The sequence below is a fragment of the Trachurus japonicus genome, chromosome 14, assembly GCF_045865225.1.
Source record: "Trachurus japonicus isolate A0001 chromosome 14, Traja_1.0".
NCBI classification, from domain to species: Eukaryota; Metazoa; Chordata; class Actinopteri; order Carangiformes; family Carangidae; genus Trachurus; species Trachurus japonicus.
The window spans coordinates 28089446-28117297 of NC_140920.1; the positions used below are offsets into that span (position 1 = coordinate 28089446).

Consider the following 27852-nt stretch of genomic DNA (forward strand, 5'->3'; position numbering starts at 1 on the left):
AATGTACACATACACTACAGTCTATATTTACATGGATCTAAACATGAAACCATGTAGGATACCATAACAACCATAATAGGATAAAAAGATGACACGCTCATACATGCATTCTATTAAAAATGGGATTATGTAATCATCATCATTTCAACATAGCCACACTCACATTTTACTCCCCAGAATTTATTTATTTCCGGACATTCTGGTTTGGAAGTGAAATACCTGCCACATCTAAATAGTTCAGTTTAGTTTATTTGCACATTATATACATAAAAACATACAAAATGAAAGATTGAACAATGGCAATGTAGATGTTGGTAGATGTTGATTGTAGTGATGCAGCCAAATTGTTTCATAGTGATGGTCCTCTGTATTTTTAAGTGTGTTGATTAAGGCACGGAAGATAAAAGTCCTTTGAATGACAACATTTCTGGAAAGTGAATGGCAAGTCATGAGTTAGATGTACTTATACATAGACACACAGGTTTGTTTGGCATATGTCCACATTAATGTTGATAGCAGATTACATTTTCTAAAAAGAGGAGCAGAAGATTCACTTCTGTGAATAGCCATTATCTTGTAACAGTAAATACAGTGATATTAACAGCTCCCTATGTACATGCAGGTATCTTGTAAACCCAGACCAGACTCTCCAGATCCACTATGTGACCGCCCAGGATGCTGGGAAGTACACCTGCACCGCTGTCAACGATGTAGGTGTGGTCACTGCCAGTGCACAGCTACTAGTCGAAGGTAAGACAGAGATTCTCTTTCCACTACAGACGGGTTTTCACTTAACAGTTTGATGGCAGAGCAGCTAACACCGTGGGTGCCGAGCCTGATTGTTCTCTACACCCCATCAGTATAAACAAACAAGTTAGACAGGGGGTCTGATTTAATCTGTTTGCTGCTGCACTCGCTGTGCACAGAATCAATTAATTCAAGATTTGGGTCTCAAATGATTTATCACATAATTTATCCTCCCAACACACGAACAAGCCTTAATATCGAGAAATAAGTCCTTAAATAAGTCCAGATAGTGTCCACACTTATTCCACACAGTGATGGTGAAGGCTGAAAGGTGGCAATGACATGCTAGTTAGTACTTAACTAATCTTTCGTACTGACGTTTTTGTGTTTAGTCAAGTAGTCCTGTCAGTGAAGCATCACTGTTGTGGTTCATGGGCACTTAGAGTAGTTTAATTTTAGAGTGCAGTGGTGGTCTTTCAAAGAGGAGAAGCTCATTTTTGGGCCTACATCATAAAATTTGTCCATTTATATTTTTCTGCCTCCGAATGAACAAACTAAAAAAACTATATTAAACTCAACCAAGGGAACGTGAGAATTCTGTTAAACTGAAACAACAGAATACTATAATTGTTTTTTTATTTATAGTTTATGATATGTACCATGGACATTGGCTGTATCACCAAGAAAACACAATGAAATGCTGCACGAGACAATGCCGGTATAGCTGTGAAAATAGACCTGCGATAAGTAGCTGATTCTGAACAAACTCATTAAAAAGTGTTCCAACACATTTTTAGTCAATAAAATGAAAACACAACAGCTCTTGACCATTTTTTTTTTTTTTTTTTTCACATTTTAGAGCTTCAGAGCGGTCTTAGAGCAATCACCTCTGTTAGAGTGATGAGGAAAGAAGCAGCACAACCCGCTTGGGGTTGGTTGTGTGGGCTAGCTGTTAGCTGTTAGCATTGGCCACTGGGTTGTAGCCTGCTGTGTTCTGGTGTGTGGAAATAAACGGCCCGCAAGTGTTTGGTCAAAGAGACAACTGTCCTCCTCCAGTTCATGTCCACCACATTTGTAGGATCATAGTGTTCCTATGCAGTCCATCAGCAAATGTTCAGCAGCTCATTACTGGTTCCAGTCATCCTTGTCAAACTGGATCAAATCCTTACACTGCCCATTTTTCCTGCTGTGTTATTCAGTGTTATTCACTTCACCTGTCAGTGCTCATACTGTTAGGCCTGATCGGTGTATAATATAACAAGTTTTCCACTCATATCCACTCAGTATCATATTTGAGTAGGTATACTGTAAGGGCCAAAAACAGAAACACTGTATTTGCTGTAGTGACTGATGTGTAAGCATCTTGATTGAGAAAATGAGCTTTTGGTTCCCAGGAAGGAGCAATTCTCACTAACTGAGACGCACTGACATCCTATTGTTTGATATCTTATGTGTTTTTGTTGTGAATATTGTATGGTTTTACTATTGTATTATAATTCTACTTGGATGCATCATCTGTTGATGGTGTGCTAACAACTTTAACTTTGCAATCCTTTTTAGCTCCTTCCCCCTCTCCCTCAAAACATCTTGCCTTTTGCTAGATCGCCATTGTAAATTATTACATTTGTTCTAACTTACCTAGATAAATAAAGTTTTTTAAAAAAAGGAACCAGGAAGACACAACCAAACTGTTGACAGATAAAGACATGAGGAAGGAGAAACCAGGAGAGGACAAGGGGGACAGAACAGTAGTCATAATCCTAACACAGATGGGCACAGAAATTAGGAAAATTCAGGAATTATTTCAAGATTTTTTTTTTTTTAAAAGAGGTGCTTGGATTGTCGAGTGGTTACAGCACATCCCATATGGGAATTGTCTCCCCTCAGGGCAGTGGATCACTTATGTCTACCGGATTTCCTGTCTCTCTACATTGTCCTATCTAATGAAGGCAAAAACAACCACAGAAATAACTTGTTAAGCTTGTTTAGAAAGAGGTTAAATATTGTCTGCAATATTAATTGAACTGATAATAAGTTTTAAAGTTTGTCCCAGGTGTCCAAATAATTTCAAAAGATGAGTTAAAATAAAAACTCTTGTCTTTCCAGAGGCTGTCAGCTCGATCCAGAAAGACCTTCACAAAGAGCTGTCTGCCCTGCGAGCGGCTCTGGAGAACGTCACCATCGTGGCCCCGGGATCCAACATGTCCCGCGTACAGTGGAAGGTACGGGGGGAAGCTGTTAGTTTCAGAGAGTGTAACAGACAGTGGGAATATTTCAGGTGTGTGATGCATGTTGTTTTCTCTCTCTGATCAGCTCCAGTTCCTCCCAGCTCAGCCACATTACCTGGATGGCTTCGAGGTGCTCTATCGCTCCCTGCTGCCCGCCACCTCGGACTGGGTGGCTAAGAAGGTGGCGCTGCCCAGCTTCCAGGCTCAGGTGGGCCCGTTAAAGAGAGGCTACAAGTACGAGTTTAAAGTGCGTCCCTATGGCGGCAACTTATACGGGAGAGAGAGCAACACCCGGCATCTCAGGGTCCCAGAGACGGGTGAGACATGACTTCATCTGTCTGTTTGTCTGTGTTTAACTACAACAACATGTTTTGGAGACAGTGGTAAAGTGTAACTGTCTTTGTAGTTCCCAGTTCCTCTCCGCTGGCTGTGTCCCTAACAGTGAACCATGAGCTCAACAACACCATCCACGTGAGCTGGGAGCCTCCTCCTCATGACACCCACAATGGTCTCATCCAGGGTTACCAGGTAACAACACCACTGCTTTATTTCTTCTTAGGGATTATGATGATATTTTAATCCATGAATACACAGAACAGCAAAAATGTAACCCTCATGAGGTCGGTGCCATCGTATACGATGGCGGGGGTTTTGTTTTACTCTTTCAAGTCTATCTCCGGAACTGAATGATAGCGACGTAATTCTTTTTTTTAATTAAAAGTGGGAACTTTGGCCTTCACAAAGAGTCCACTGGTGTGTCTGTAGCTCACTAATAAATTGCGGAGTAGTCCTGCCTCAAATCATCTGTGTCCAATAGGAGACTCCTGCCCCATCATAGGATAGGCTAAAGTCCCAGAGGAGACCCGTGCGCCGTCACACAATGTGCCAATGAGTGTCCATTCACATTTTTTGGAAAATCAGCCGTAAATGCGATAAATAATGCATAGATTGATGCATTTTATGCATGTTAAGAACAACCAATGGGCTCATATGGAAGAAGAAAGTTTGTTCACTGCAGAAAACAAGACAAAAAAGCCTGTGCCCCCAGTGGAAATGTCAGACCTGTGATGTGGTTCTCTGCCTCATTGCACACACTGTTTTCATGCCAGGCCAGTGGGGCATTTTTTGTAATAATGTAAATAATATATTTTATATTCTTTCAACTCCTTATCCACAAGACCTCAAAGAACAGTTATATAGTGTCTAAGAATAATAATTTTCTGTTTCCAACAAATGGTTTTTTATTCCGTTTTTTGCTTTCTTTTTCTGATCATATAGCTTTTTTCTACATTCATATGACACCACTAGAGAATTAATATTCTGAAAGCCCAGGTTGTCCTGAAAAAAAGGACGTCAACTACTTGATTGTGCATTACAGGACTGAGGTTTTGCAAGCATTAATAAACAAAGAGACCAGGCAAGAGAAATACAGGAGAAAAATGCCAAAGACTCTGATAAAAACAATACAACTGTTACTGTTACAGTAAATAAAACCGTTTCTCCTTGTCTCTGCTCAGGTGTGGTGTGTGGAGTCTGAGGAGCAGCAGTACCACAACTGGACAGTGGACAGTGGTCAACACACTCTGGACATCGCTGGTCTCACACCCGGAAAACAATACTGGCTCACCATAGCAGCTGTGAACGGGGCTGGAGGGGGAGCGCAGAGTGACCCTCATGGATTTGTCATCAGTGAGCAAAACAACACTTCAGCTGTTAATCTCTGTTGTATCAACAGCACTGAAGAGGAGAGGAGAGGAGAGGTTATCATGACATCACTGCTGGATTAAACCACTTCCTGTTGTTCTTCTCAGACCCACAGGTGGGAGGACTCCCCGAGCCCGACAGCCACAGACGAGACCTGTCCCAGGCCTGGGCCCTGCTTCAGGACCCGGTGCTGATCGGCAGCATCGGCACCCTCTTGTGGTGCATGCTGATGGTTGCAGCTGTTTACCTTTTCAGACGCCACAGCAGGACGGGCCACCTGATGTCACGACATGGAAAGACCAAAGGTGCATTGTATTGCATAGAGAAAATACTGAATTAAATTATGAATAAAAGAACTGCTCTTTATTTCTAATGCTTGTTTTCTTTTTTTTCCTTAGGTTTGCGCAGGCTGGCCAATGAAGATCTCATTATTAAGCACAGGTAATGTGAAGAAAAGACTGGTTATTATACTGTAAATATTGCACAATATTAAATATAATAGCACTGAAGTGATGAGAATAAATATAGATTTAAGTGAGTTGTTATATAATTTCATGCCAAACTGAGATTGACTTTAACCAATGTGAGTAGAAATACAAGATACAATTTCAGTTTTCAAATATTGAAGACTTCACTTCAGCCGTCTGTTGTGTATTACAGTTGTTATTTTTCTTCAAAAAAGAATATTATTATCAGAGAAGTTTTTATTTATAATCCTTCCCCTACACCACACAAAAAGATGTGAGACATGATAGATAGATAGAAAATTGTAGATACTGTCATATTTCTAACCCCTGGAGGAATGGAATTTTATACAGCCTTATAAAACCTTTTAACTTGCCTTTGGCTCTACATCTGCTTCCCCCTCTAAAGGATGGCTGCTCCAGACTCCCCGTGGATCTCTGGAGGCTGGAGGCCTGCTTTCAGCCAGAAGTACCAGGATTTATGGGCCCAAGGTCAGAAACATCCAGGGCTCAGGAGCGCTAGTGAGTATTGGTAGCAAATGATCACAGGTGAAGAGTGTTGAAATGGCCGCGACTGTAACTGAACCGGTCATCTAACACTTTGACATACATGAGACTAATGTTAAACTATCCATCTGTTGCCTACAGGCCACGGTAAGATGCTCTGCAGGTGTGTGCCTGTTGCACCTTGTGTGTTATACAGACCAACACCAGTGTGTTTGATAGTTTGATTCAGTTCAGACCGATGTGAAAGCTGCCAAATCAACTGGAGTTGAATGTAAATAAATAAATTCTTGAAAAAATCAGAAATAGTCATTTTCACCTTCTTCATCTTTTCTATTTATTTATGTATTAAAATGTTTAGGTTTCTTATTTCTTCATGTTTGTCCCTCAGCAGATACTGTTTTTCAGGTGGTCACTTACAGTCTAATATCTACAGATACTGTTATTTTGTAGTCTTGAAAACACATTTTATTATTTTCTTAATCAAAGCTTAGTGAAAAAAAAACTGTCTTGACCTTGGTCTCGAGAGTTAGATTTACCCTTGTGGGTCCTTTCACCATATTCACAGCGTCACCATCTTTCCATACGTCACCACTCAGGGTGGGTAAACAATTACATTAGCCGGCATCTTCATAAAAAAATATAAAGGAAATACGTTAGCCGGTCTTAGCTGCAACTGCTAACGGTAACATGAATGTTTTTTGGTTGTTTTTTTTTCATCAACTTTATTATTGCTTTACAAAATACACAAACAGTGCATCACCATTATGATGAGCTTGACTGATTGATATCACATCCTTGCTAATGTAATGTGAGCTAGAAAAGCAGTAAAACTGTGGATAGTCAACTCACACCTGAGATACATTTCACATTATTCAAGCCTGGAAGATGCTAACAAGCTTGTATTTTTAGCCAATATCAGATGTTGTTGAATGTTAAATAGCTCAACAGTTGTTATGTGATGGCGTTTAGCAAAGATGGCGACGCTGTGAATATGGCTAATTGTGGTGCATTTGATGCGAATGACATGACTGACTGACTGATATGAGATGTTGACTGCACTCCCTCCTCTGTGTTTCATCAGGCCTCCCAGTCTCATCCCAGAAGGACGCCACCTGCCAGGACTCAGCCGTCCCCATAGTGACCGACAGCTGCGGTGTCTACGGTACCTTTTACATGGACCTGATGGGAAACGGCCTCAAGACCTTCAACAGCCCTCAGCGTCGCCCTAAAATGCCTCACGGTCCACCTCAGCAGCAAGGAGCTGAGACCATCCAGATCTTCTCTCAACCTGTCGCCAAGTCCTCGCCCTTCGGGAGCCGCGAGATGCTGCCGTGGAAACAGGCCATACGCCCCCAGCCCAGGATGGGTGTACTGAGGGAATCTTGGGAAAAAAAACACCACAAACAAGGTAAATAGGTGTAGTAGTAAACCTTTATTTAACCAGGCAAGAATTAAGAATACATTCTTATTAAGACAATGGCCTGGTAGGAGGTGAAATAGGGGGCAAGGGAGAGGGGGAGTATATTAACAATAAAATATAGACAATAAAAGCACATACAACAACAGTGACACAAAGAAAAAGAAGAATAGAGACAATAGGCCAACATAACGCAATGGCATACCACAAAATGACAGTTAATTTGACGTACAGTGACATACAACAAGTTATGTAAAGGACAGAGATACTAAATGTAAAAACAGTTATTAGACAACCATACAAGAGACAGTAACAAAATAACAGCAGGTGTAAATCATTGATTTTTGTTTCTTTTCTTTTTTTTTTACTAGTGGGGATCTTTCTTTTCTCTTCTTTCTTTCTTATTCTTTTTTTTACTTTTTTCTTTTCTTTCTTTTTCATTTTAAGAAAAATGACACAAATAATCAGGTGGCAGTAACATACAACCCATAAACATCACAAACATAATGGAGGACAGAAAACAAAAAACAAACCAAAAAAACTAAAAAAGCAAACAAGCTGTAACAGGACAATATAAAGCAACAGAAACGTATTGAAAGAATCACTGAAAATGTGATGGTGCTTGGATCCACACCATTTAAACAAAATCACCCAATTCATTCTCTCTCAGAGTTGCATGCAGTGAACAGTGTGCCCATACTGTCAACCAGAAACCAGGCTTGTCCATCCAGTGTCTACAAACAGAGACTCAGTCGCGTACCATCAGGCCAATATGGTACAGTATGTCTCAGCAATGCTGTTTACTGTTGAGCTACAACATCTTTAAAATCTATATTGTAACAGCTTGGTTCCTGTAATTAGTAAGTATGATTTACTTTGTGTATTTTTTTCTAGGTGGACATCCAGACTGTGGTCAAGTGGCCGGCTGCCCTCGCCTGCTGCATTACTCTGCGTCGGTGCACCTAGTGGACATGCTGCCCCCGCCTCCACCGATGCCTGTGGACAACACCATGGACACACACAGCCTGACGTCAGATGAGGGGTAAGACAAACAGAGATGCTGCAGCTGCTGCTACACAACTACTACTAACCGAGAAGCAGTGTGATAGAAGACTGCAGCACACAGGCACCAGGACTCATCAGATGAATCTATACTGAATTGACTTCTATGGTGAGGGCCAAGTTCAGGTGTATGTTCACAGACACTGTTTTCAAAGAGATGAGGCCTGCATGTGCACTACATCCCTACAAGCTACTCATCTATAGAGTACTATATATCTTCCCACAGATTCACACTGCACTTTCTATTCAGTTCCCTTCCCTACAGCTGAGTGTAGCTCGAGTACATGACAGCTATTGAGAGGAAGGCCGACTGAAGCAGAGCTATTCATTTAGGTCTGCTCAACTACTTTAATATATTCATTTTAAATCTGTATAGAATAGTTTTGTTAGAGTTGTGAATCACTATGTGAATACATAAAACCTCAACCTTGCCACAGCATACGGTGAAGTAAGATAAGATTAACCTTTATTGACCCCTGTAGAGGAATATAAAGGCAGGCAGGAAGGAATAGCGGCAGCGTGGGGGAAATGTAAGAAATAAAAATGTGATTAAATACAAACTCAAGAATAAATACTATAAAATATGGATACATATAAAAATATAGAAATAAATAAAAGTCTTTGTGCAATTTATGCAGTGCAGTCTTTTTGAGGTTCATGGATGATGATGGTGAAACATGTTAGTATGTTTTTGTTCTCTGCTGAGACATCAGTCCTTCACCTCCTGGTGAAATTTAGGAGGCGAGACCTTTAGAGGAGCGTCCTCCCTCTCGGCCGTCTAAGCAGCTGTGTCTCCACTGCAGAGTACAGTAGGACCAGTATAAGACCCACCGGACTGTTGAGACGACATAATCATTGTCAATAGCTTTCTACTCTTCTGCTTGGTTTTTAGAAATGAATGATAGTTAGTTTGGTGCTTTATTTTTATTTTTTATTATCACATCCTGCTTCAAGTTTTCTTTTTTTTTTTTGAATAATGTTTTTATTATGGTTTTTCCATAAACATACAAATTGAACACATTACAAACAAAGAAAAACAAACAAACAGTGGCCACAGAAATCAAGCATATTGTCGAAATTCCTGATATTCATAGCCCACAACCTCCCTAGGAATAATTGCATAATTATATAGGTGTATTGTGGGAGGAGTCGTACACAGGAGCGCTCAGTCCATTACAATTGACAGTGATGCAACAGCTAATCATTTTTAGAGAAATAAGTGGAAAAAGGATACAAATTTTCATAAATCAAAAGATTTGAAATCTTTCACAAAATTTTACAACACAAAATATGAGCAATAAATAATTGACTAAATGACAAACAATTGATCCACTTCGAGTTTTTAGGGATTCAGAGTACCAACCCAAAGGCAGACTCGTTGAGGACCTGTAAAGGTTCTGGGAGAAGGTCCCTTTGGGGGCAGTTCCTGTTCCTATGAAGACCTACGCTAACAACCCCAGCCCTGTAAAATGACCCCGTAGTTCCTGTAGTGGAAATGGGGCTGATGCGTCCTGCAGACTCCAGAGCAGCCAGTTGTCTACAGTTAATTGAGAGCAAAACACATGAGCGACTGTGTGCACAGACGGGCGACATCCTCATTACACAGGAGACGTGTCCTCAGGCGAGATTGTGATACCTCCATCAGTGTATGTGTGTGTGTTTAGGTAGAAACACTGAGTGGGTAAATGTGGAGTGTATTATAAAAGTGTTGTGAGTGGTTATTATGACTATGTCAGTGCAGTCCATTTACTTTAGAAAATGACTAGTGGCAGCGACTTGATGATGGTGTAGTGAACATTAAAGGAGCCACTGAAAGAGGTTTTGCATCTTCCTACACACCACACACACACATCTGCAGCCTTCATGGATGAGCAGATAAACTTGTTGTTGACATTGAGCTGTTCACAGCAGAGCCGTCTCTGAGATACAACAGGCAGCACCGTCATTTGAGGAAACTGTGACTCTACCTCAGCCTCAAGTTCAAGTTTATTCAAGTTCACTTTATTTGTCCCCAGTGGGGCAATTAGCAGTGCAGCAGTGGGAGCCAAAAACATACAGCATACACACATCAAACATTTAACATACCACAGAAATGCAACAATACTTCACTTCACTTTACTTTATTTGTCATTGTCATAATAACACAGTTATAAATAACTACAAGATATTGTTTAGAGCAGCTTAACACTGACGCAGAACTATCATAGAAAGTGCAAAAAGTGCATATTACATGTCCAGAGGAGCTCAGCAGAAGTGCATTGGGTGCATATTACAATAATATCCCACACATACACAAGACATTCTGACATACTGAAACTCAAGATGGCGGCGCGCACAGATGCAGCGACCTGCAGCTCTTACAACTATTTTTCTCACTCTAAATGCAACAATAGCATAAATACATAATAAAAAGCACTCAATTTGTTAAATACTTCAAATGGATTGTTTATGTCTGTTAGTTTTAGCTAGTGGGAATCTGATGGCAGACACTGAAAATGTTGATGTAAAGAATGAGAACAGATCAGACTAGATAGATTCACACTGTAATCTCACAGTCCTACATTGCTTTTCCATCTTTTTGATGTTGATCAGTTATTAAAACAAATGTCAGAGCTCCCTAATCATGACCATGACATATCAAAGTTATCAGATGAGAAGATAGACGTAGCTACATGTCATACAATATTGAGTATTGAATTAGCTTATCATCATCATCATAAAGGTGGAAACAGAGGAAACAGAAACTCTGGCTCGATGCAGAGGTAATAAAAACCGCTGCTTACCTGGCAAACGCTGCATCAACAACAGCATTCCAGGTCACTGAGCACAACCACTGTGTTGATTTTGCATTAATGCTTGTGTCTGGATTGAAGATAGAAAATATAAATGTAGTCAATAGACATGTTAAAGAGGCAGGAGCACTAGAGCAGAGACTTTATTACATCATCTGACATTTTGACATTAATGTGACTCCTTTAGAATTTAAATAGCAAAACAAACCCACTGCTCCCAGCCAAGGAATTGTTACTGGATATTTTTGCTGTTTCTGACAATTCTCATATGGTAAGCTTGAAAAAGCTTCATATTAGACAGACTTTTGCCTTTTTTTTTTTTTTTTTTACATATCAGTAGTCTCTGATGTCTCTGATGTGCATCATTCATTGAGGGAGGTTTATGATAAAAAAAACAAACCTTCCTACACATGTAACCCTCTCTTCTCTTAGCTCCAGTCGGTCCACCAAGCTCACAGTGGACATGGGCTCTCTGCAGTCGGTGTCTGTTGCGTCAGGACACCGCGGCCAACACGGACCCACCACCCACACCTACAGCCACGTGCCCACTGCATCCTACACCATGTCGCTGGATGAAGACCATGACGGCACTCTGACTGCAGAGGAGGCTACCCAGTACCTGGAGCTCAGCGACAAACCGGAGAGATGCAGGTACATTCTGGTGCAGAGTGGTGTTGAAATGTCAATATTGATCTAAAAAAAAAGTTCCAAAACATTTTTTCAGGCAATCATTAATAATGCCAACTGGCAGTGTATTGTATATTGTTGGAAAGTCTGATTAGTCATCTTTACAATGAGGTACTTGTAAGGATCATGTATTCGTGGATTGAGCAAAACAGCTAAATGGGTAGCGCCCAAAATGTGCCAAAATCCCCTGCACTATTGTCCTGTTGGTATTCACACATTCTATTAATAATATACTGTATATATTTTTTTTCATTTTATTGCGTTGCTTGGTGGATTGGATGATTACACAGTAATAAGGAAAAGAAACAACAGGAAAATTCATACACATCCACAGCAGCCTGGCTCCTCCCCCTCATGCTGGTCACCAGCCTGCTCACATTTAGTTGTGGGATGGCATCCCATTCCTCAACCAGGAGACCTGGAGATATGGGATCACACTGACTCAGAAACTCATTTCGATATCTCACTGCATTGAGATTGCCTTTAATCATTTGGCACATTTTTTGGGGGTGTTACCCACATGTTAAGCTGTGTTGCACATTCCACGGATGCACGATCCTTACCAGTTGTACCTCATTGTACAGGTGACTAATCAGGCTTTCCAGTGATATAAAATACAACACCAGTTGGTATTATCAAAAGAGACATATTATCCCCCTTTTCCCTAAAATTAAATAGTTCCCAGGTGTCTGTGCCATGCTTTGGTCAAAATCCCCCAAGGATCAAACATCACAGCTCTTTCCATCCTCTCAAAACAGCCCTGTTCACAACGGCTGGTTTCAGTGCCTGTCCCTTTAAATGCAAATGAACCACTGCTTTCCCCGCCCCACCCGCTCTACCAGTACTCACAGGTAGAGTTGGTATTGTGCAAATTTGAAAACTAATGACATCATTAAATGACAACTGAGGGAACAGCTCGAAAAACCACATGGATTTCAACCTAAGGAGTCTGAAAATTACCCATTTTAATGTCAATTCTCACATTTTGGGGGCCGGAAGGCAAGACAAACACCCAAATTTATGTTAAAGAGCCTTCAAAAAGTGGTATTTCCATAATATGTCTGCTTTAAAGGGTAAAAATGAGTGACTGAAAAAAACGTTTCTGAACTTTTTTTGAGGAGTGTACATCATCATCATTTGTTCTTTCCCAGTCAGTGTAGTTGATACACATGTAGTAACCTGACCCTGCCATCGCTCTGTGTCAGCAGTGTCCTTCCTGAGCAGCGTCCCTCCCTGTCCCTGCCCTTCTCCCCCACCCTGGGCCACATCTGCGGTCCGCTGCGCTCCACCCACCCGGAGGACGACCTCGCCGCCGACGAGCTGGAGGGTCCGTTGATCGGCCTGCGCCGCGGCCACCTGCAGAGCACGCCCTCCTCCTGCTACAGCGAATGGGACAGCTCGCTGTGGAACACCTGGAGCTCGGTCACCGACGGCAACATGGCCAGCGCCCGCACCAGCCTCATCAGCTCCGTGGACAGCTGTTACACCAACGACAGCGCCAACTTTGCCCGCCTGCTGGCTGTGGCAGCCGAGTCTATGACCGCAGCTTCTCTGTCAGGTAAGAACAGGAGGAATCTGACCTGAGACCAGAGAATACATCTGAGTACAATCTAATAGAATAGTAATGTTTTGTGATCTGATTCATGTCTGAATGATATAAATTTAAATTTGAATGCTAATCGGTCTTTGCTTTAACACTTATTTAAAACATCTCAATTTTATTTTTAGTTAAAGGTACAGTGTGTAATTTATTTGCCTTTTTATTAGCAAAAATCAAATCTTGTTTTTAATAAATACATATTTACCAAAGTCTAATCACAATCGCATACAAAGTGAAAGCTGTCTCGTAACTTAGAATGAAATGTTTACAAATACATGTGTGGTGGTGCACCCAACCAAAGCTGCCATGTTGCATCGCCATCTTTGAATACGGTAGCCGAAAGGGGACAAACTTGGTGAGCGCTGCTCATTTCGTTTAATAAACAGACCACTCCAGTTCGACTGTAGCCGCTTACGGAGCTAACAGAGCTAACAGACCTAATGGTGCTAACAGAGCTAACAGACCTAACTGAACAGACCTAACAGCGGTAACGGAGCTAGCGGCGCTAACAGCTTAACGGTGCTAATAGGTACTTGCCGATACCGATGACAGCATTTTCGACAGTATTGGAGTCATTTCCGATACTGGTTTCGGAATCTGAAATGACTCTATAATTAGGAATGAAACACCTAACTAACCTACCTACCTAACTTCTCACTGATAACCTATGACATATCGTAATAATAACAATCTTCACCTCATCGCTTGATGATCCTGAACTACTCCCAGTCGTATCACCCAAGGAAGACACAATTTCCGCAGAGGTTTTTGTTGTTGTTGTGTTGTGGTTAAACAGCTAATCATGTGTTAGCTATGAACTTCAATGCCATGAGTTTTCATATTTCGGTGAAAATGTCATTCATTATATCAATTTCTTTAATTATCAGAAGATACATGTCACTTATTTTCAGACACACAGTGCCCTAAAACAACACTGAAACAAGCTCATGGTCAAAGTCCAGTTATCTGAAATCTGTGACTGATCTTCATATAATTTTAATCATATTTGTTTGTCATTTCTTATATTTTTTATGTTTTGCAACATAGCCTGTTCTCAAAAATGTGAATTTCTGACAGAGGGATTAATAGTCAATATGACACCCTCTGTTTATTGACTCTTGACAGGGACTAGGAAATAGACAAAGAGCTAAAGCCTGAACATGAGAGTGGACTCTTATTCAAGACAGACAAGCACAGGTGGCACTTGTTATAAACATATACAGACACAATTTGCGTAATAAGAGAGAAGAGAAGAAATGCTAGGAGAGGGAGGACTTACAGTAATTGCAGACAGCACATGATGTAAGAAGAGTCAAACAGTGACAGAGTTTCCCTGGAGGACATACGTAGACCTGGATGAAAGACACTCTCAGTTCAAAGTAAATACCCAGTTTGGAGAATTCATATTTGAAAGGAGCAGCCAGACAGTATTGTGTGTTTCTGTGACTGTCAGCAAATCTACGATCAACAGCCCGACTCACACGTCTGTAGTCTGTCTGTGGCCCTCATCCCTAAAGCTCTTTATTTCCTGCTGAAGATGTAAACCTGTACAAACAGTTCAGAAACATATAGTTTATTTAAGCCTTGGTAATCCCCAGCCCAACAGTAGGAGGGGGAACATTGTTGGAGGCTATATCAGTGGTGGATTAATACACTACATTAGTGCACTGGCCAATATCTTTGGTTTGCAGAATGGTGTAGTGCTTAAGACAAAGTAGTGCAGTGGTGATGAAGGAACAAGCTGTTTTTGAAAAGAATGCAGCTCTGAGGCAACAGAGATGATACAGGTAAGATACAGGTGCAGCTCAATAGATTAGAATATTCATTTATTTCAGTAGTTCAACTCAAATAGTGAAACTCATATGTATAGATTCATTATACACAGACTGAAATGTTCCTTGTCTTTATTTCTTTTAATTGTAATTATTATGGCTTACATTTAATGAAACCCTAAATTCAGTTCATTATCAAAGTTCACTATTGTAACCTAATGATGTCACACTTTAATCAGCTGATGAACTCGAAACACTGCAAAGGTTTCCTGAGCCTAAATGGTCTCTCAGTCTGGTTCAGTAGCTCCACTGCTGACCTCCATCATATTCTACTTTATTCAGATGCACCTCTATATTAGACTTTGGATACACATACAAACACACACACACATACTGTATATGTTAGTTAATTCAGTGTGGCTTTTGTTCTACATCCAGTTAGCGGTTGGAAACCTGTTTGACACCTTAAAACAGTTCAACTCTTGTAACTCGTATCACCAATTGTGTATTATTAATCAATTAGTTGAGTATGCAATCAGTTCATTAATATAGTATTTTCTACCTCATATGTCTTCAGCATCTCAGTTATTACATATTTTAAGCAGTTTGCCCTCCTGATTGTAAACATGTAGTGAACTATTGTGTGTGTGACAGTGAGCATAATCTGTAAAAGTCATTGATATTTAAAACCACACCTACGTATAGCCACTGCTGTAGGACAGTGTTTTTTTAGGATGCTGCTGTCCAGTTGTGTTTATAACATCCCTCCACTAGATGGCAGCGTTTGTCTAAGAACCGTCCCACTGGCGGCACCCAGTCCTGTAGAAGGACTGATCTGATACAGGAAAACCATGAAGCACACAACACAAGTCAGTGATGTGTTGTCGTCCTGTTCAAGATTCTTATGGAAACAGGTTATCACAGGTTTAAAGGTCACGTCCTCCTCTTTAACATCTGTGTGTGTTCACATAAGAGTGTGCACACATACATGTCTGAGTAGGCTTTCCATCATTATTCATGAACTGCAGTGCGTCTGTCTGTTGCTTTAAGAAATAAAGACAGATAGACTTATATTAGACTTATATTAGACCAACAGTCTCATATCTAAGGTGAAAGCAGGCAGTTACTTAGAGCGTCTCAGTAAATCAAACCTGCAGATGAGTCATTCTTCCCCCTTTATCGCTCCATCAGTCACTGTGCTCTCCCCCCGACAGGCTCCATTCAGCACTTCTCTATTTGCCAAACTCTCACGTTGGGTTGTTGTCTGCCTCTGCTGGTTTTCACTCACTCAGCAATTCATGGTGTGCAGCTCTCAACACACTCTCTTCCTAACTCTGACTCACCTGTGCCAAAGCCTCAAAACTCCTTAGAAAAATCAAAGCCTTGTTCTCGTGTATTGAAATATACAAAAAACAGTTTGAATTAAACCTCTTCACCAGCGACTCGAGTCTCTGACACCTAAATCTGACTGACTGTAAAGAACTGTAGGACATATAAGGTGAAAATGTTCAGACACAAACTTTACGAGAGTTACAACAGTTATTAATAACTATATTCTGTTTCAACATTGCGGCAGTGTTTGAGACCATTTAGACTTTGTATGGACATGTATCTTTGTATGGAGGAAAAAAGGAAAAAAGCGATTTAGATTTAATCCACGAATAAACCATCAGTTTGGCATCTGATGCAAATCCAGTGTTTCTTTTTGTTGCATCTACAGTGGCATGCAAAAGTTTGGTCACCCCTCATCAAAATTTCTGTTAATGTGAACAAGCAAGAGAAAAATGAAGTGATGATGAAAAGTTAGAGATGACACACTCCCTTTACATTTTAAGCTATATATTTCATCTTTTACATTTCCAAAATGGCAGAAAAGGAAAAGGTCTGTCCCCCCTGCATAGTTAGTACCTAGTAGCCCCCCCATTTGGAAACTATCACAGCATGTAAATAGTAAATATCTTGTCTTGGTCAAACTTATCTGAGAGCTCCAGTCTCCTGGGTTTCCACTTTTTCATTCTAAAACTGTAGAAAACTAAAATAATACACTGATATTGATTACAATATTGCAAAAGAGTGTTTAACTTTATGCCTTTTGAAGATCATTCCATCTTCCACTTACTGAACTGTTCGCATTAACAGAAAGTTTGACTACGGGTGCCCAAACTTTTGCATGCCACTGTATGTAACACTGATAATGATCTTTTTAATACAGTACACAGTACATTAATACAGTGGACGTTAAAACCAAAGCTAGTTTGCATGAGGAAATGCAGGAAGTGTTTTGAGAACGACATTAAAAGCTGTGAGAATGATTTAAAAACAACAACCAGCTTCACATTCACCAAGACAGAAGATGACTTGTGTGTCTTTTGTGTTTCTTTGTTTTTTTATGTATTCAGTGTCTTCTGTATGTATTTTTGTTTTCTATGTATTATTATGTGTCGTTTGCAGATGGTTTGTATTGTCACTTATGAATATGAAAAGACCCCAGGAAGAATAGCTGCTGCCTTGCAAAAGCTAATGGAGATCTTAATAAACCAAGCCAAACCAGACTTTAGTTAAGGCAGACCCTGGTTTGAAGAGTCAGGGTTCTGCTTGCTTCAGACTGCGCCACAGTGCGTCATGCGCTGCCACATTAATCAGCAGGGCCTCTGCAGCTCGGGCCCCTTCAGCTACGTCTGCTCAGCTCTTTTGAAATGTACCAGTAACTCCAAAATCCAGAGAGGCTGATGTAAGATGGCACTGTTTGTTTTGGTGCCTGGGATGTACGAGAAGAGTCTTATTTTCAGTGACAGACATCTGCTTCAAAGAAGCTCCTAAATTTGCTTTTCCCCCCCAGAGAATCAGCGTGAAAGGTGTTCCACGGAGGGTCTTGAAATGTTTACTTAGTCTGTTACCTTCTCCGAGGGGGGAGAAGAAAGGAGGGAGTTCTGTTTTAATATAATTCCCCTAACTGGATGTATTGAAAAGCATGTCAACATGTCTTCCTCCTCTGTGTTTAGACTTCTCTCCGCCGGCGTCCCCCCTCAGCGCCATGTATCCGTCGTCGTATCGTGCCGAAGGTGACTCGTTCGGGGAGGCGGAGCCTGTTCCGGCGTGGGACTGGAGCATGGCCTGGGTGGAGGAGATGGAGGCTCAGTACAGAGCCCACTACCCCGGCAGGAGCAGCAGACCCTTTAACACATAAAGGACCCGAACTCTGCTCGGCCACGACGAGAACACGACCTCACGGCAGGACCAGAGCAGCGTGAATCTGCTTCAAACCAGTATTTCAGATGTGAAGTGATTTCTCCACACAGGAACAGATAATTATCTGGAAGTGAAATAGAACTTCTTGATGTGTGGGTCACCCCTGCATGACCGCTGTTACTTGTCTGAAACCCTTTCACCAGTTTACCTCAGGGCAGTCCCGTTATACTGTTTTGCATCCTTCAAATAACTTCCATTGAGTTGCTCAAGTTTTTTTTTTTTCTCTCTCTCTCTCTCTCTCTCTCCCTCATTAGAGAAGTGGATAATGAGATAGTTCCCTCAGGATGCTTTCACCCAGTGTGATTTGAAAAGGCCAGAAAGACACAAAGACGGGATGCAGCCAGAGCACAGTCATTAGACAGCAGAAAAAGCTCCCAGCGCATGTTCCCTGTCTTCTTCTAGGATTTGATTAGTCCTACCAAATACACTGTAGCACAGTGGGCTTTTCTCTTTTTGTACAGACTGATTTACTGCTCACATGTAAATATGCAGCATATTATTCAACAGATGTTTTAAGAGTTTTTTTTAAGAACTCATTCCAGATGATTTACCACTTTCTTTCTTTTTTTTTTCCTTCTGGTGATTTAATTGACAGTCTGGGAATTCTTTTATGAGATTATTATTGCCTTGTTACACATCGTTTGCAACAAAGCACACTGTCGTTCTGAGTAGCTGTGATAGAAAGCATTATTTTGTTGACATGTATTTGAACTAACTTAGGGCTATATCTTTAAATAACTTGAATCTTAGTGAGAATACAGGAAGTGTTTTGTGTGAAAGTGCTGTATACATAGCTTAGTCTATTTATATCTGCTGATTTTTTTTTATAAATTCACTAATGGTAGAAGCATCAAAGTTTTATATTTGGTAAGAATTTGCATTTTGTTTTGTTTTTTTTGTACACATTAGAATTCAGTTGTGTTTTATAGTTAAGAATAAAATCTTTGTATTGGTTGAAATTAAATTTGTACTTGTTGCGAGGACCTTGTTGTGTGTGGAATGTGTTAAAAGCCTCCATATGCTGTCTTGTGATATTGGAGACACCGTCACACCCCCCCCCAAGCTGATGTAAGTAAACATCCAGCCTGCAGGATGGATGTGGGTGGAGTTTCTCACTGAGCTGTGGAGTGGAGGAAGTGGAGTATCTTTAAATTACACACACTGCCTCTCTGTGTCCTGTGGGCTGGGTTTTAATTGACCCCTGCTGTTCTTAATGGCCATGTAGAGCATGAAGGTGATGTTTAGACCTCATCTGTTTAGCTTGACTAACCAAGGCCAACAATGCTGCACTACCTGATAATGCCTGCTAATTACAAACCCAGTGGAGAGAATAATTAAACCTTTATCTATGTTTTGTTTCTCACAAAAAACAGGATGTGTAGTGTCATTTTTTAAACTCTGTATATAACTTATATTTCTGAGACACTACAGGCAAAAACACTGTTTTTCCATGCACTGATCAATTTTGAGATTTTGGGCTATTTTTCTTCCTTAACATGTATCCATGTCCACATTAAGGTGGTTATTTTACTTCATTTTGTCTTTTATCATCAGTAGATTTCTCCTAAATTTGCCAAGAGTCAACATGCTACTGTTGTCTGACTGTCATGTCAGGTATCATTGTAAAGCTCTCTCAACTAAACAATTATGTAGGTTCCAAAAATGGTCATCTCCTCTGTATCAGAAATCAATCATAAAAGTATGATTTATATTAACAATCTATGGAATTTTACAGTACAAGTCTTTAAAGGTCGTTTTCTCAAAATGAGTTTTTCCTCAGACTCTGAGCCTGAAATCTCCACTTCAGCAGCACTTACAGAGACCAAACCTTCCAGTTTGATCCCTTTCTATATTCTGAAGGTTTTTAGAGAGGGGATTGTTGATATATCATTCAAAGCCTGATTTATACAACATTTTATCCCTGAAAACATGGTGAAATTGGATTTTTTTTCTGCTGGTGACAGTATTTTCTCATTTACAGAGTGATAAAAAGATATCCAAAATCCCCTCTGTAAAAACTTCTGACTCTAATACATCAACAAAATAAAATAAGGATTTTGAAAGGGGCTTTATCCATTGTTCAGATTTCAGTTCTGGAAATGTATGCAAATTAGCACATAGTTAATCAGATATTGCCTCATTTACATATTTAAACATAAAATTTGACAAAACTTGTAATACAAAACATATTCTTAATGTAAGTGACAAACATAGGAAGTTTCATTGTGATTTTACCCTATTCACCTGTAGTAGCTCCCCTTAAGGGAAACCACAGACTTCATGTAATGTTGTTTCCACCACATACAAAGCATTAACACACATTTGGCTCAACATTATAGAGTATTAGGGAGGGAAAGCTGTGCAAGCCCGGCAGATGCTCTTACAGTAAATCTAACATGATTTCCACAATGACTTTGTGTTGAGGATGAGTGTTTGTCATGCAGCTGCAAAGCACTGCGCTCTCTCTCCTCTTTACAGTAATCCATGTCTTGTATTTGGGTTACTCGGGTCAAATGAGACGGGGAATGTTCCAGCTAAGAAGTGCTTTGCTGTCTGTTTCATTTACAGGCTGTGCAGGAGCGGCCAGAGTCCAGCCAGAGTCCAATGCATGTGTGCAGCAATCAAAACCTAAGACCAGCACATAATAACCACACAGCTGAAGAAAAGATGTAGGGATGGGGGATGGATGGATGGATAGATACATACATATATGCATACACAGATACATAGATACATACATAGTCTGTGTGTGTGTGTGTGTGTGGGTGGATGGATGGATAGACAGGCAGACAGATAGATGGATGGATAGATAGATACAGTACATACTAAAGAGAATAGAATAGAATAGAATAGATATTTATTGTCATTGCGCAGTAGATACAACAGAATTCAGTTCACTCACGTACTGGGCTCAGTAGTGAGGGGGAAAAAAGTAGATGCAGAAAATAAATAAAATAATATATTGTCATCCATTCATCACCTCATCCATTCAGTCACATTCATGTTGTCAAACACCATGCCATTTACTCAGTGCATGTGCTTGTGCATGTGTGTGTGGATGAATAGATTGATATACTTTGTGTGTGTGTATGTGTGCGTGTGTATGTGTGCGTGTGCATGTGTGTGTGTGTGTGTGTGTGTACTGGACTGTCAAAGGGATTATCCTTCATCTGTCTCTGTCACTAAAGGCCATATGTCTCTACATGAAGCCTCCAGCTCCACTGAGCAGCACACACTCACTGACGGACCAGACCACACACTATAGTGGCTCAGTCAGTAATGAATTAGGCAGCACTGTATGTCTGCTTGTCTTGGTTCATACGTATGTACACACACACACACAGAAACACACACACACAAATTGCCCTCGGGATTTGTGCATCACAGAGTTTGGTCTAAGCCAAAATACCAGCTTTATATAGCATGTCAGCTAACCAATGACCCATATTACACATGCCGTGTCACCACACACACATGTGTACTATTTGTGCATGTGTTTTCTGTAGCCTGTTATTTCACCAAATGGATAATTAGCAACAGCAAGTCCTGACATTCAAACACAGGCCGTGGTGTGTGAGTGTTGTTACTGTAGCTGCACTTCTGCTCTCACTGTAAACCTGCCTGTTAAACATCATGGGACACGACTCTGCTCAGCAAACTGGACCATTATCTGCACATTATAATAAAACATTTACAGCCTGTGTAAAATTATTCTACATTTTTGTTGGATTACACTTAAATTCTCACATTATCATTTCAGTCCAGTGGGTTTAATTGTCCTCATTATTTATACAATATGACGGCACTTCATTGATCTGTGGGAAAATGAGGTCGGATTCTACAGGGGATTAGGTAACACAGGGATATGATGTGTGGCTACAATAGATACAGATATGTTATGCAATATTGCCTACATATATCCAAAGCGTAAAAAAAAATGTGTACAGGATATTGATTTTCTACCTCGTATGAAATAGTGTGTGCTAATAAAAACAAGAGCCACTCCAGCCAGTGATATTACAGGAGCTGTCTCCCTGTCTGAGCCTCTGTCTGTCACACAGGCAGCAGTGACACGCTCAACACTGATTGATCGAGAGCCCTGGTTAACCGTGGTGTTGCATACTAAAGTGGTAATCATTCAATTAACTGGAAATCAATGGTGCCCATATGGGTGATCTGTTCCATTATTGCCCTGTCAGTCACACAGGGCCAGTTGACTGCTCACACACACACACACACATGTTTTGCATTGGACGACTGGACTAACAGGCGGGGTACCAGAGTTAGCCATATGTTCAAACCAGTTCTCTAGCTTATTTACAGCTCAGAAATCAAGGGGTTTTATTATGTATTTATATATTACTCTTATTCATATTTATTTTATGACACTGAGAAGTAGAACCCTTGAAGGAAATTTCAAAATCACAAGTATGGGGATGTTTTTCACTTGTCAGTATGATATACAACGTGATGCAGTTTTACGTCTTGGGATGACACTTTTCATAAATGGGTTTATGCAACTGTCCATCACCATAGATGAACAGGTGCATTAGTTGTACAGAGAAATATTGCTGTTGTTGTTATGATTCATGGTGAATGGGAATATGATTATATGAATATGAGTATTGACATGGAGCAAAAATGATACTGACCAGTGGTCTGTTCATCCAAGTGTCAATCATCTGTGCAGTAGAATACAGTAGACCATGGTGAATCTTATATTCTGGCATGTATATTTATTTTTATGTGCACTGTATATTCATGTGTTTATGCATTCATATGTATGTATATGTATATATGCATGTATAAGTATTTGCATGTATAAAAGTATGTGTATAAGTATATACCGGGTATGTATGTATATGTATGTATTGTAACATCGCTTAAATGTTGAATGTGTTGTTTCCAGAGCAGCCTGTAAATCAGCCAGCGACCTTGCTGCCTAGATAATGGCTTCATTTGAGCCTCTCTATGTATGCATCACATCATCCAAAAAAGTCACAAACATCCATCTCCGCTGTCACAGGGCAAATTAACATGGAAATTGGTGTGTTGCATTTTGAAACGAGGGAACAGGGCTTTAAATGATGCCGTCCCCTCCCTTTCATCCCTCCTTTTCTGTCTCTGTCTCTTCGCTCTCCTCTCAGGCCTCCAGCCCTCTTCCTTCAGCGCCGGTGGGCGTTTCAGGCCTGACACTGGCCTAATGAATGAGCGAGGTGATTTATAGCTCTGGGAAAGAGGAAAAGAAGGGAGGGATGGAGGGATGGAGGGAAGTCGAGGGGGGGCATGTAAAGGGTAAGGGGTTGTTTGGTCTCGCAGTAGAAGGTCAGTAACGTAAATCTTCTTATCGTTCTTATCTATTGTTCTTTGCTTGTGTTGGTTTTTTTAATTCCACAGGCCCATTGGTGGAACTCATGAAAGCTAATAACCTCTTAACATCATATGCATTGTAATCACTGTCAGGATGAATGGGATCAAACAGGAACCAGGGTGTAATGTAATGAAACTCTAAAAGAAGTCCCCAAAAAGTTATTTTTGACCTCTTATGATTGTTGCAGAAACAAAAACAGAGCTTCTTCATACACACTCACTTTAAATTCACATTTACTTATGTGACAGTCGCCTTTATTAGGGTTTCAGTGCAGTAGTAGACCTTGCTGTACTACATGTTTATTTAGGGCACGGACATTGAGTTTGTAATTGTAATTCTCTAACCATAGAACGTATTAAATTGAAATAGTCATATCTCATCTAGGATTAAACTGATAACTGTTAGTTTATTGGAATTATTTTAAAGGTCATATTGTATAAAGATAGATGCCTAGGTTCTAAAGTCATACTATGAAAGCATTAAAGGGATAGTTCGATGGGAACGTGCATCAGCGGTTTTGCATGAAACTCGAAAACAATTCTGTCTTGTAACGTTTCGTAATTATCTCATAGCGTGGTGAATGTGCATGTCACAAGTTTTCCACGAGAGCGTTTTGGAGTTGTTGGATTGTGTATTTGATGAGTGTGATGAGGAAAACCAAGAAATCCCATTAACCTCCGTAGTGTAGCTCCACCGTTCTAAAAATAGCTTACACCGATAATTAAAGGTAACAAACCTACTCCTAAAACTATAGGGATTATGGCAATTTGCAATGTTGAACTATCCCATGCTCAGTCCTTAAAGAACATGCACACAGTCACCAGCACTTCTGTAATTTTGTGGTTTGGTTTTTCTTCTCTCTTTTTCAGTTTACCTGAAATCAGAAGAGAAGCCCAGAGCCTCCTCTCCTCTGATTGGCTCACTGACCTGCTGTTACTGGAGCTCCTGAGAGAAGCCTGAGAGAGGAGATGGAAAACTACAATGAGATGGTTTTGGTTCTTAAAATCACGAATTTACACTTCAAATAAAACACAGGAGACCTGTAACATCTACGTCTTTATCTATTTTCTATGTGCCTGTATCCTGAGCAGGGCGCTGGAGTCGGTCCCTGATCACACTCGGCAAGGGCTTCAATGATTCAAGAGGAATTATGAAAAAATGATGAAATTGCCAATCCAATCACAGATCTTTGAAAAGTTATCTGACTCTGTTAGACCTTTCAGAACCTTTGCCTTTTCATATTCCAGCTGAGACAGAAACCCACTTCACCAGTCGTCTCACTGGATCAAACGTGAGCTGAGCTCTTTAATGCTGTTATTGATATCAGGTCTGATCTCTTGTCCAATCACAATCGGCTATCTGAACCTGTTTCTGCTCCGGTCCTTGCGTGCACTGACATTATCTGAAAAGAAAAGAAAGCAGTGAGCATTTTGTCCTGTGACATTCACAATCCCTATTTCAACAAACCTCTGAGAAACATAAAAAATAAAAAAATAAACAAATGTTCCCCCCCAAAGGCAGTTGAGATGGAAATGCACTGGACCTGTTTCTATCATTCTTTAAAAAAGTAAAGTCAGTAAAACATCCACACATTCAACAGGGTTCTCTGACACCTCCTTGTTTTTTTTAAAAAGTATTTTTTAATGTTTCCTCTCCATCTGCTACAAAGCTGCAGCATCTCATCGTGCCCCTTTCACTGGATCACAGAGCACTGAAAGGAGAAACACACCCCAGGCTGTATGTGTGTGTGTGTGTGTGTGAAGTGGAGTGTGCGCCTGAGCCTGTGAGTTAGAGAGTTTTTGTGTATGCCAGGACACGGCGAGCATCTGTAGAGCACCGGAGGGTAATGCATGCCTTGTCTCAGGTGGACAGCAGGAGGGACCGTGTGCTGCACTCTGAGAGCGCCGAGCTTGGCAATTTCACGCTCCTTGGCGCGTGCAGCACTCACCTAGGTTCAATGCACTGTGAAGTTGGAGGGGAGAATGAGGCATTAGGAGAATGAGAAGCAAACCAGCGCCGCTGCAATGAGGCCAGAGTTTGTTTTTATTTATTTATTTATTTATTTATTTTGCGTTGGCTCTGATTGCAGAAGGCGAAGGCTTGGAGGAGATTAGCTTCGCTCCAGGAGTTTTTTCAGAAGTTTGGGTGCACTCTTCCTCCAAAACACACTGATCACCTGTGTGACCTGTGTGTGTGATCAAGATGAATCTCACACCTGAATCTGTTTGGGCAGGATGGATGGACAACCCAAAAGTTTGTAGGTGAATGATTTTAGTTTCTGGCGACTCCATGTGTCATGTCTGTGTCTTTGGTCTAATTTTCCTTTTTGGTTCTATACTGGCTTTTTATCAGAGAGGGACAGAGTACTCGACCTCAGTACTTGAGTAAGAGTACAAATACTACTGGTCAAAATTTACTGACTTTATTTCCAAGTAAAAGTAGCTCAGTCGACATGTTACTCGAGTAAGAGTATAAAGGTATTTAAAGGTACTTAAAGGGACAACGAGGAGTTTTGGAAAAGCGAAGCGTTTTCACACTACATTTATGAGCCTCCGTGCGCACCGTACATTTCTTTGACCGGCGCAAGACAGACTCATGTTTTCATTCATCAAGAATTAAAGTCAGAGGTTCGAAGACGATCACATACCGTCGTAGTTCCGACCATAAACAGTGATTCGGCTGCGTTATTCTCATGACTCGCCACGAAACCGAAAGTAAAGAAACGCTGGTCGGCTCGACCAGCATTTCCACCACCACTAATAATAACAAAATAACCATAGAGACAAAACGATATATTTATCGAAAATGGGCCCATTAACAAGTGTGGGTAGCGGAGATTCATCCACATTAACGTGAGACTTTTTTATAACCAAATAGAAACTCCTCGTTGTCCCTTTAAGTATCCAAAAGTACATGCTTTTAAATTTACTATAAGTAAAAATAAGAGTAAGAGTAAATTTCTTATTTTTCACATCAATGAATTACCATAATTTTTTCTGAATGAATTTAAGGACCTTTTAACTCTTGTTTCTGAGAATTAACTCACTGATGATGTGCTTGCTTTTAGGGGTTGGGGATAGGGTTTTCTTCTTTGACAAACACAGCTTGTGTCCAATAGTATTTTAGAAAAAAAAAAGAGCAGATCTGAAAGTAACGAGTACTTTTCAGCCTTCGTAGAAATTAACTTGAGTAAAAGTAAAAATGTTTGTCTTGGAAATGTATTCAAGTAAGAGTAATAAGTACCAAAGAAATCTAATACTCAAGTAAAGTACAAATCCTCTGGATATGTACTTAAGTACAGTACTCAAGTAAATTTACTCCGTTACTGTCCACCACTGCTTTTTATACACTTCCTGTTTTATTATTTTGCTATCACTCCCACCCCTCCAGATCCAGATCCAGATTCAGATTCAGATTCTCTTCCTGCCACCCTGACTGTCTGCCCCGCCCTGATGCCTTGCATCTGCGTCCCATTGTCTGCCCCTCTCCCTCCTCTATTTAGCCTGTGTTCTTCTTTCCTGTCCTCCCTCCTCTTTGTCCTCCATCTGCAGCATCTCAGCAGTTGTTGTTGTGTGTACAACCATAGTTCAGTGTTCTGACCTTCGTGCCTTGTTTTCGTTGTCTTCCCCTGTACTGACTGCTGCCAGCGAAGGCCTTGATTCTTAGCTACAGTTGTGTGTGAGTCCCTTTCAGTGCACAACAGGATGTGAGTGTCCCGCAGTTTCAAATGGATAAGTCCATTCATCAGCCTTCAAGCATGTGTGAAGCTTGTGCGTTTGCATGTGGAATAATATTTGTAATGTTGTAAACACCACAGTTTATTAACTCTTATGCAGTGACATGCAAAAGTTTGGGCGCCCCTGGTCAAACTTTCTGTTAAAGTGAACAGTTCAGCAAGTGGAAGATGAAATGATCTCCATAAGACAGAAAGATACAGCTGACACATTCTCTTTATATTTTGAACAATATAGGCCTATACTGTAGGCCTATACATTTTCATCTTAGAAACTATCACAGTGTATTCTGATTAAGACATTTGTTTGCTTTGATTAGCTTGAGGTTATTTAGCTTTTGTTCCTTTTGTTTTTGCTTTTTGTATTATGTTATTTATTTTATTGTTTGGTTTTAGTTCAGGAGTGTATGAGTGACATTGAATGACTAAGGTGAGCTTTGACAGAATAATGGTATTTGAACCTGTATTTTCCTATTACAATTTGAAATGTTTTGTTTGGAGTGATAGTGGATAAGCTAG

General features: G+C 40.4%; 1 protein-coding gene across 4 annotated transcripts in view; it reads left to right on the forward strand.

Annotated features, from left to right (window-relative positions):
- robo4 (roundabout, axon guidance receptor, homolog 4 (Drosophila)) overlaps nt 1–18995 on the forward strand; it is a 32847-nt gene extending 13852 nt beyond the window's left edge. For 3 of the 4 annotated variants that reach the window (XM_085798709.1, XM_085798711.1, XM_085798712.1), the window contains exons 6-19: nt 623–750; nt 2854–2969; nt 3061–3292; nt 3382–3503; nt 4493–4664; nt 4787–4984; nt 5078–5120; nt 5553–5665; nt 6732–7058; nt 7738–7842; nt 7962–8109; nt 11354–11572; nt 12817–13166; nt 17983–18995. In XM_085798709.1, coding sequence (XP_085654835.1) covers nt 623–750; nt 2854–2969; nt 3061–3292; nt 3382–3503; nt 4493–4664; nt 4787–4984; nt 5078–5120; nt 5553–5665; nt 6732–7058; nt 7738–7842; nt 7962–8109; nt 11354–11572; nt 12817–13166; nt 17983–18167 — 2458 coding nt within the window. In that variant the 3' untranslated portion in view covers nt 18168–18995. Of the gene's footprint in view, nt 1–622; nt 751–2853; nt 2970–3060; nt 3293–3381; nt 3504–4492; nt 4665–4786; nt 4985–5077; nt 5121–5552; nt 5666–6731; nt 7059–7737; nt 7843–7961; nt 8110–11353; nt 11573–12813; nt 13167–17982 lie in introns of all 4 variants that reach the window. The other variant, XM_085798710.1, reaches the window with a different exon arrangement.
- The last annotated feature ends 8857 nt before the right edge of the window (nt 18996–27852 follow it).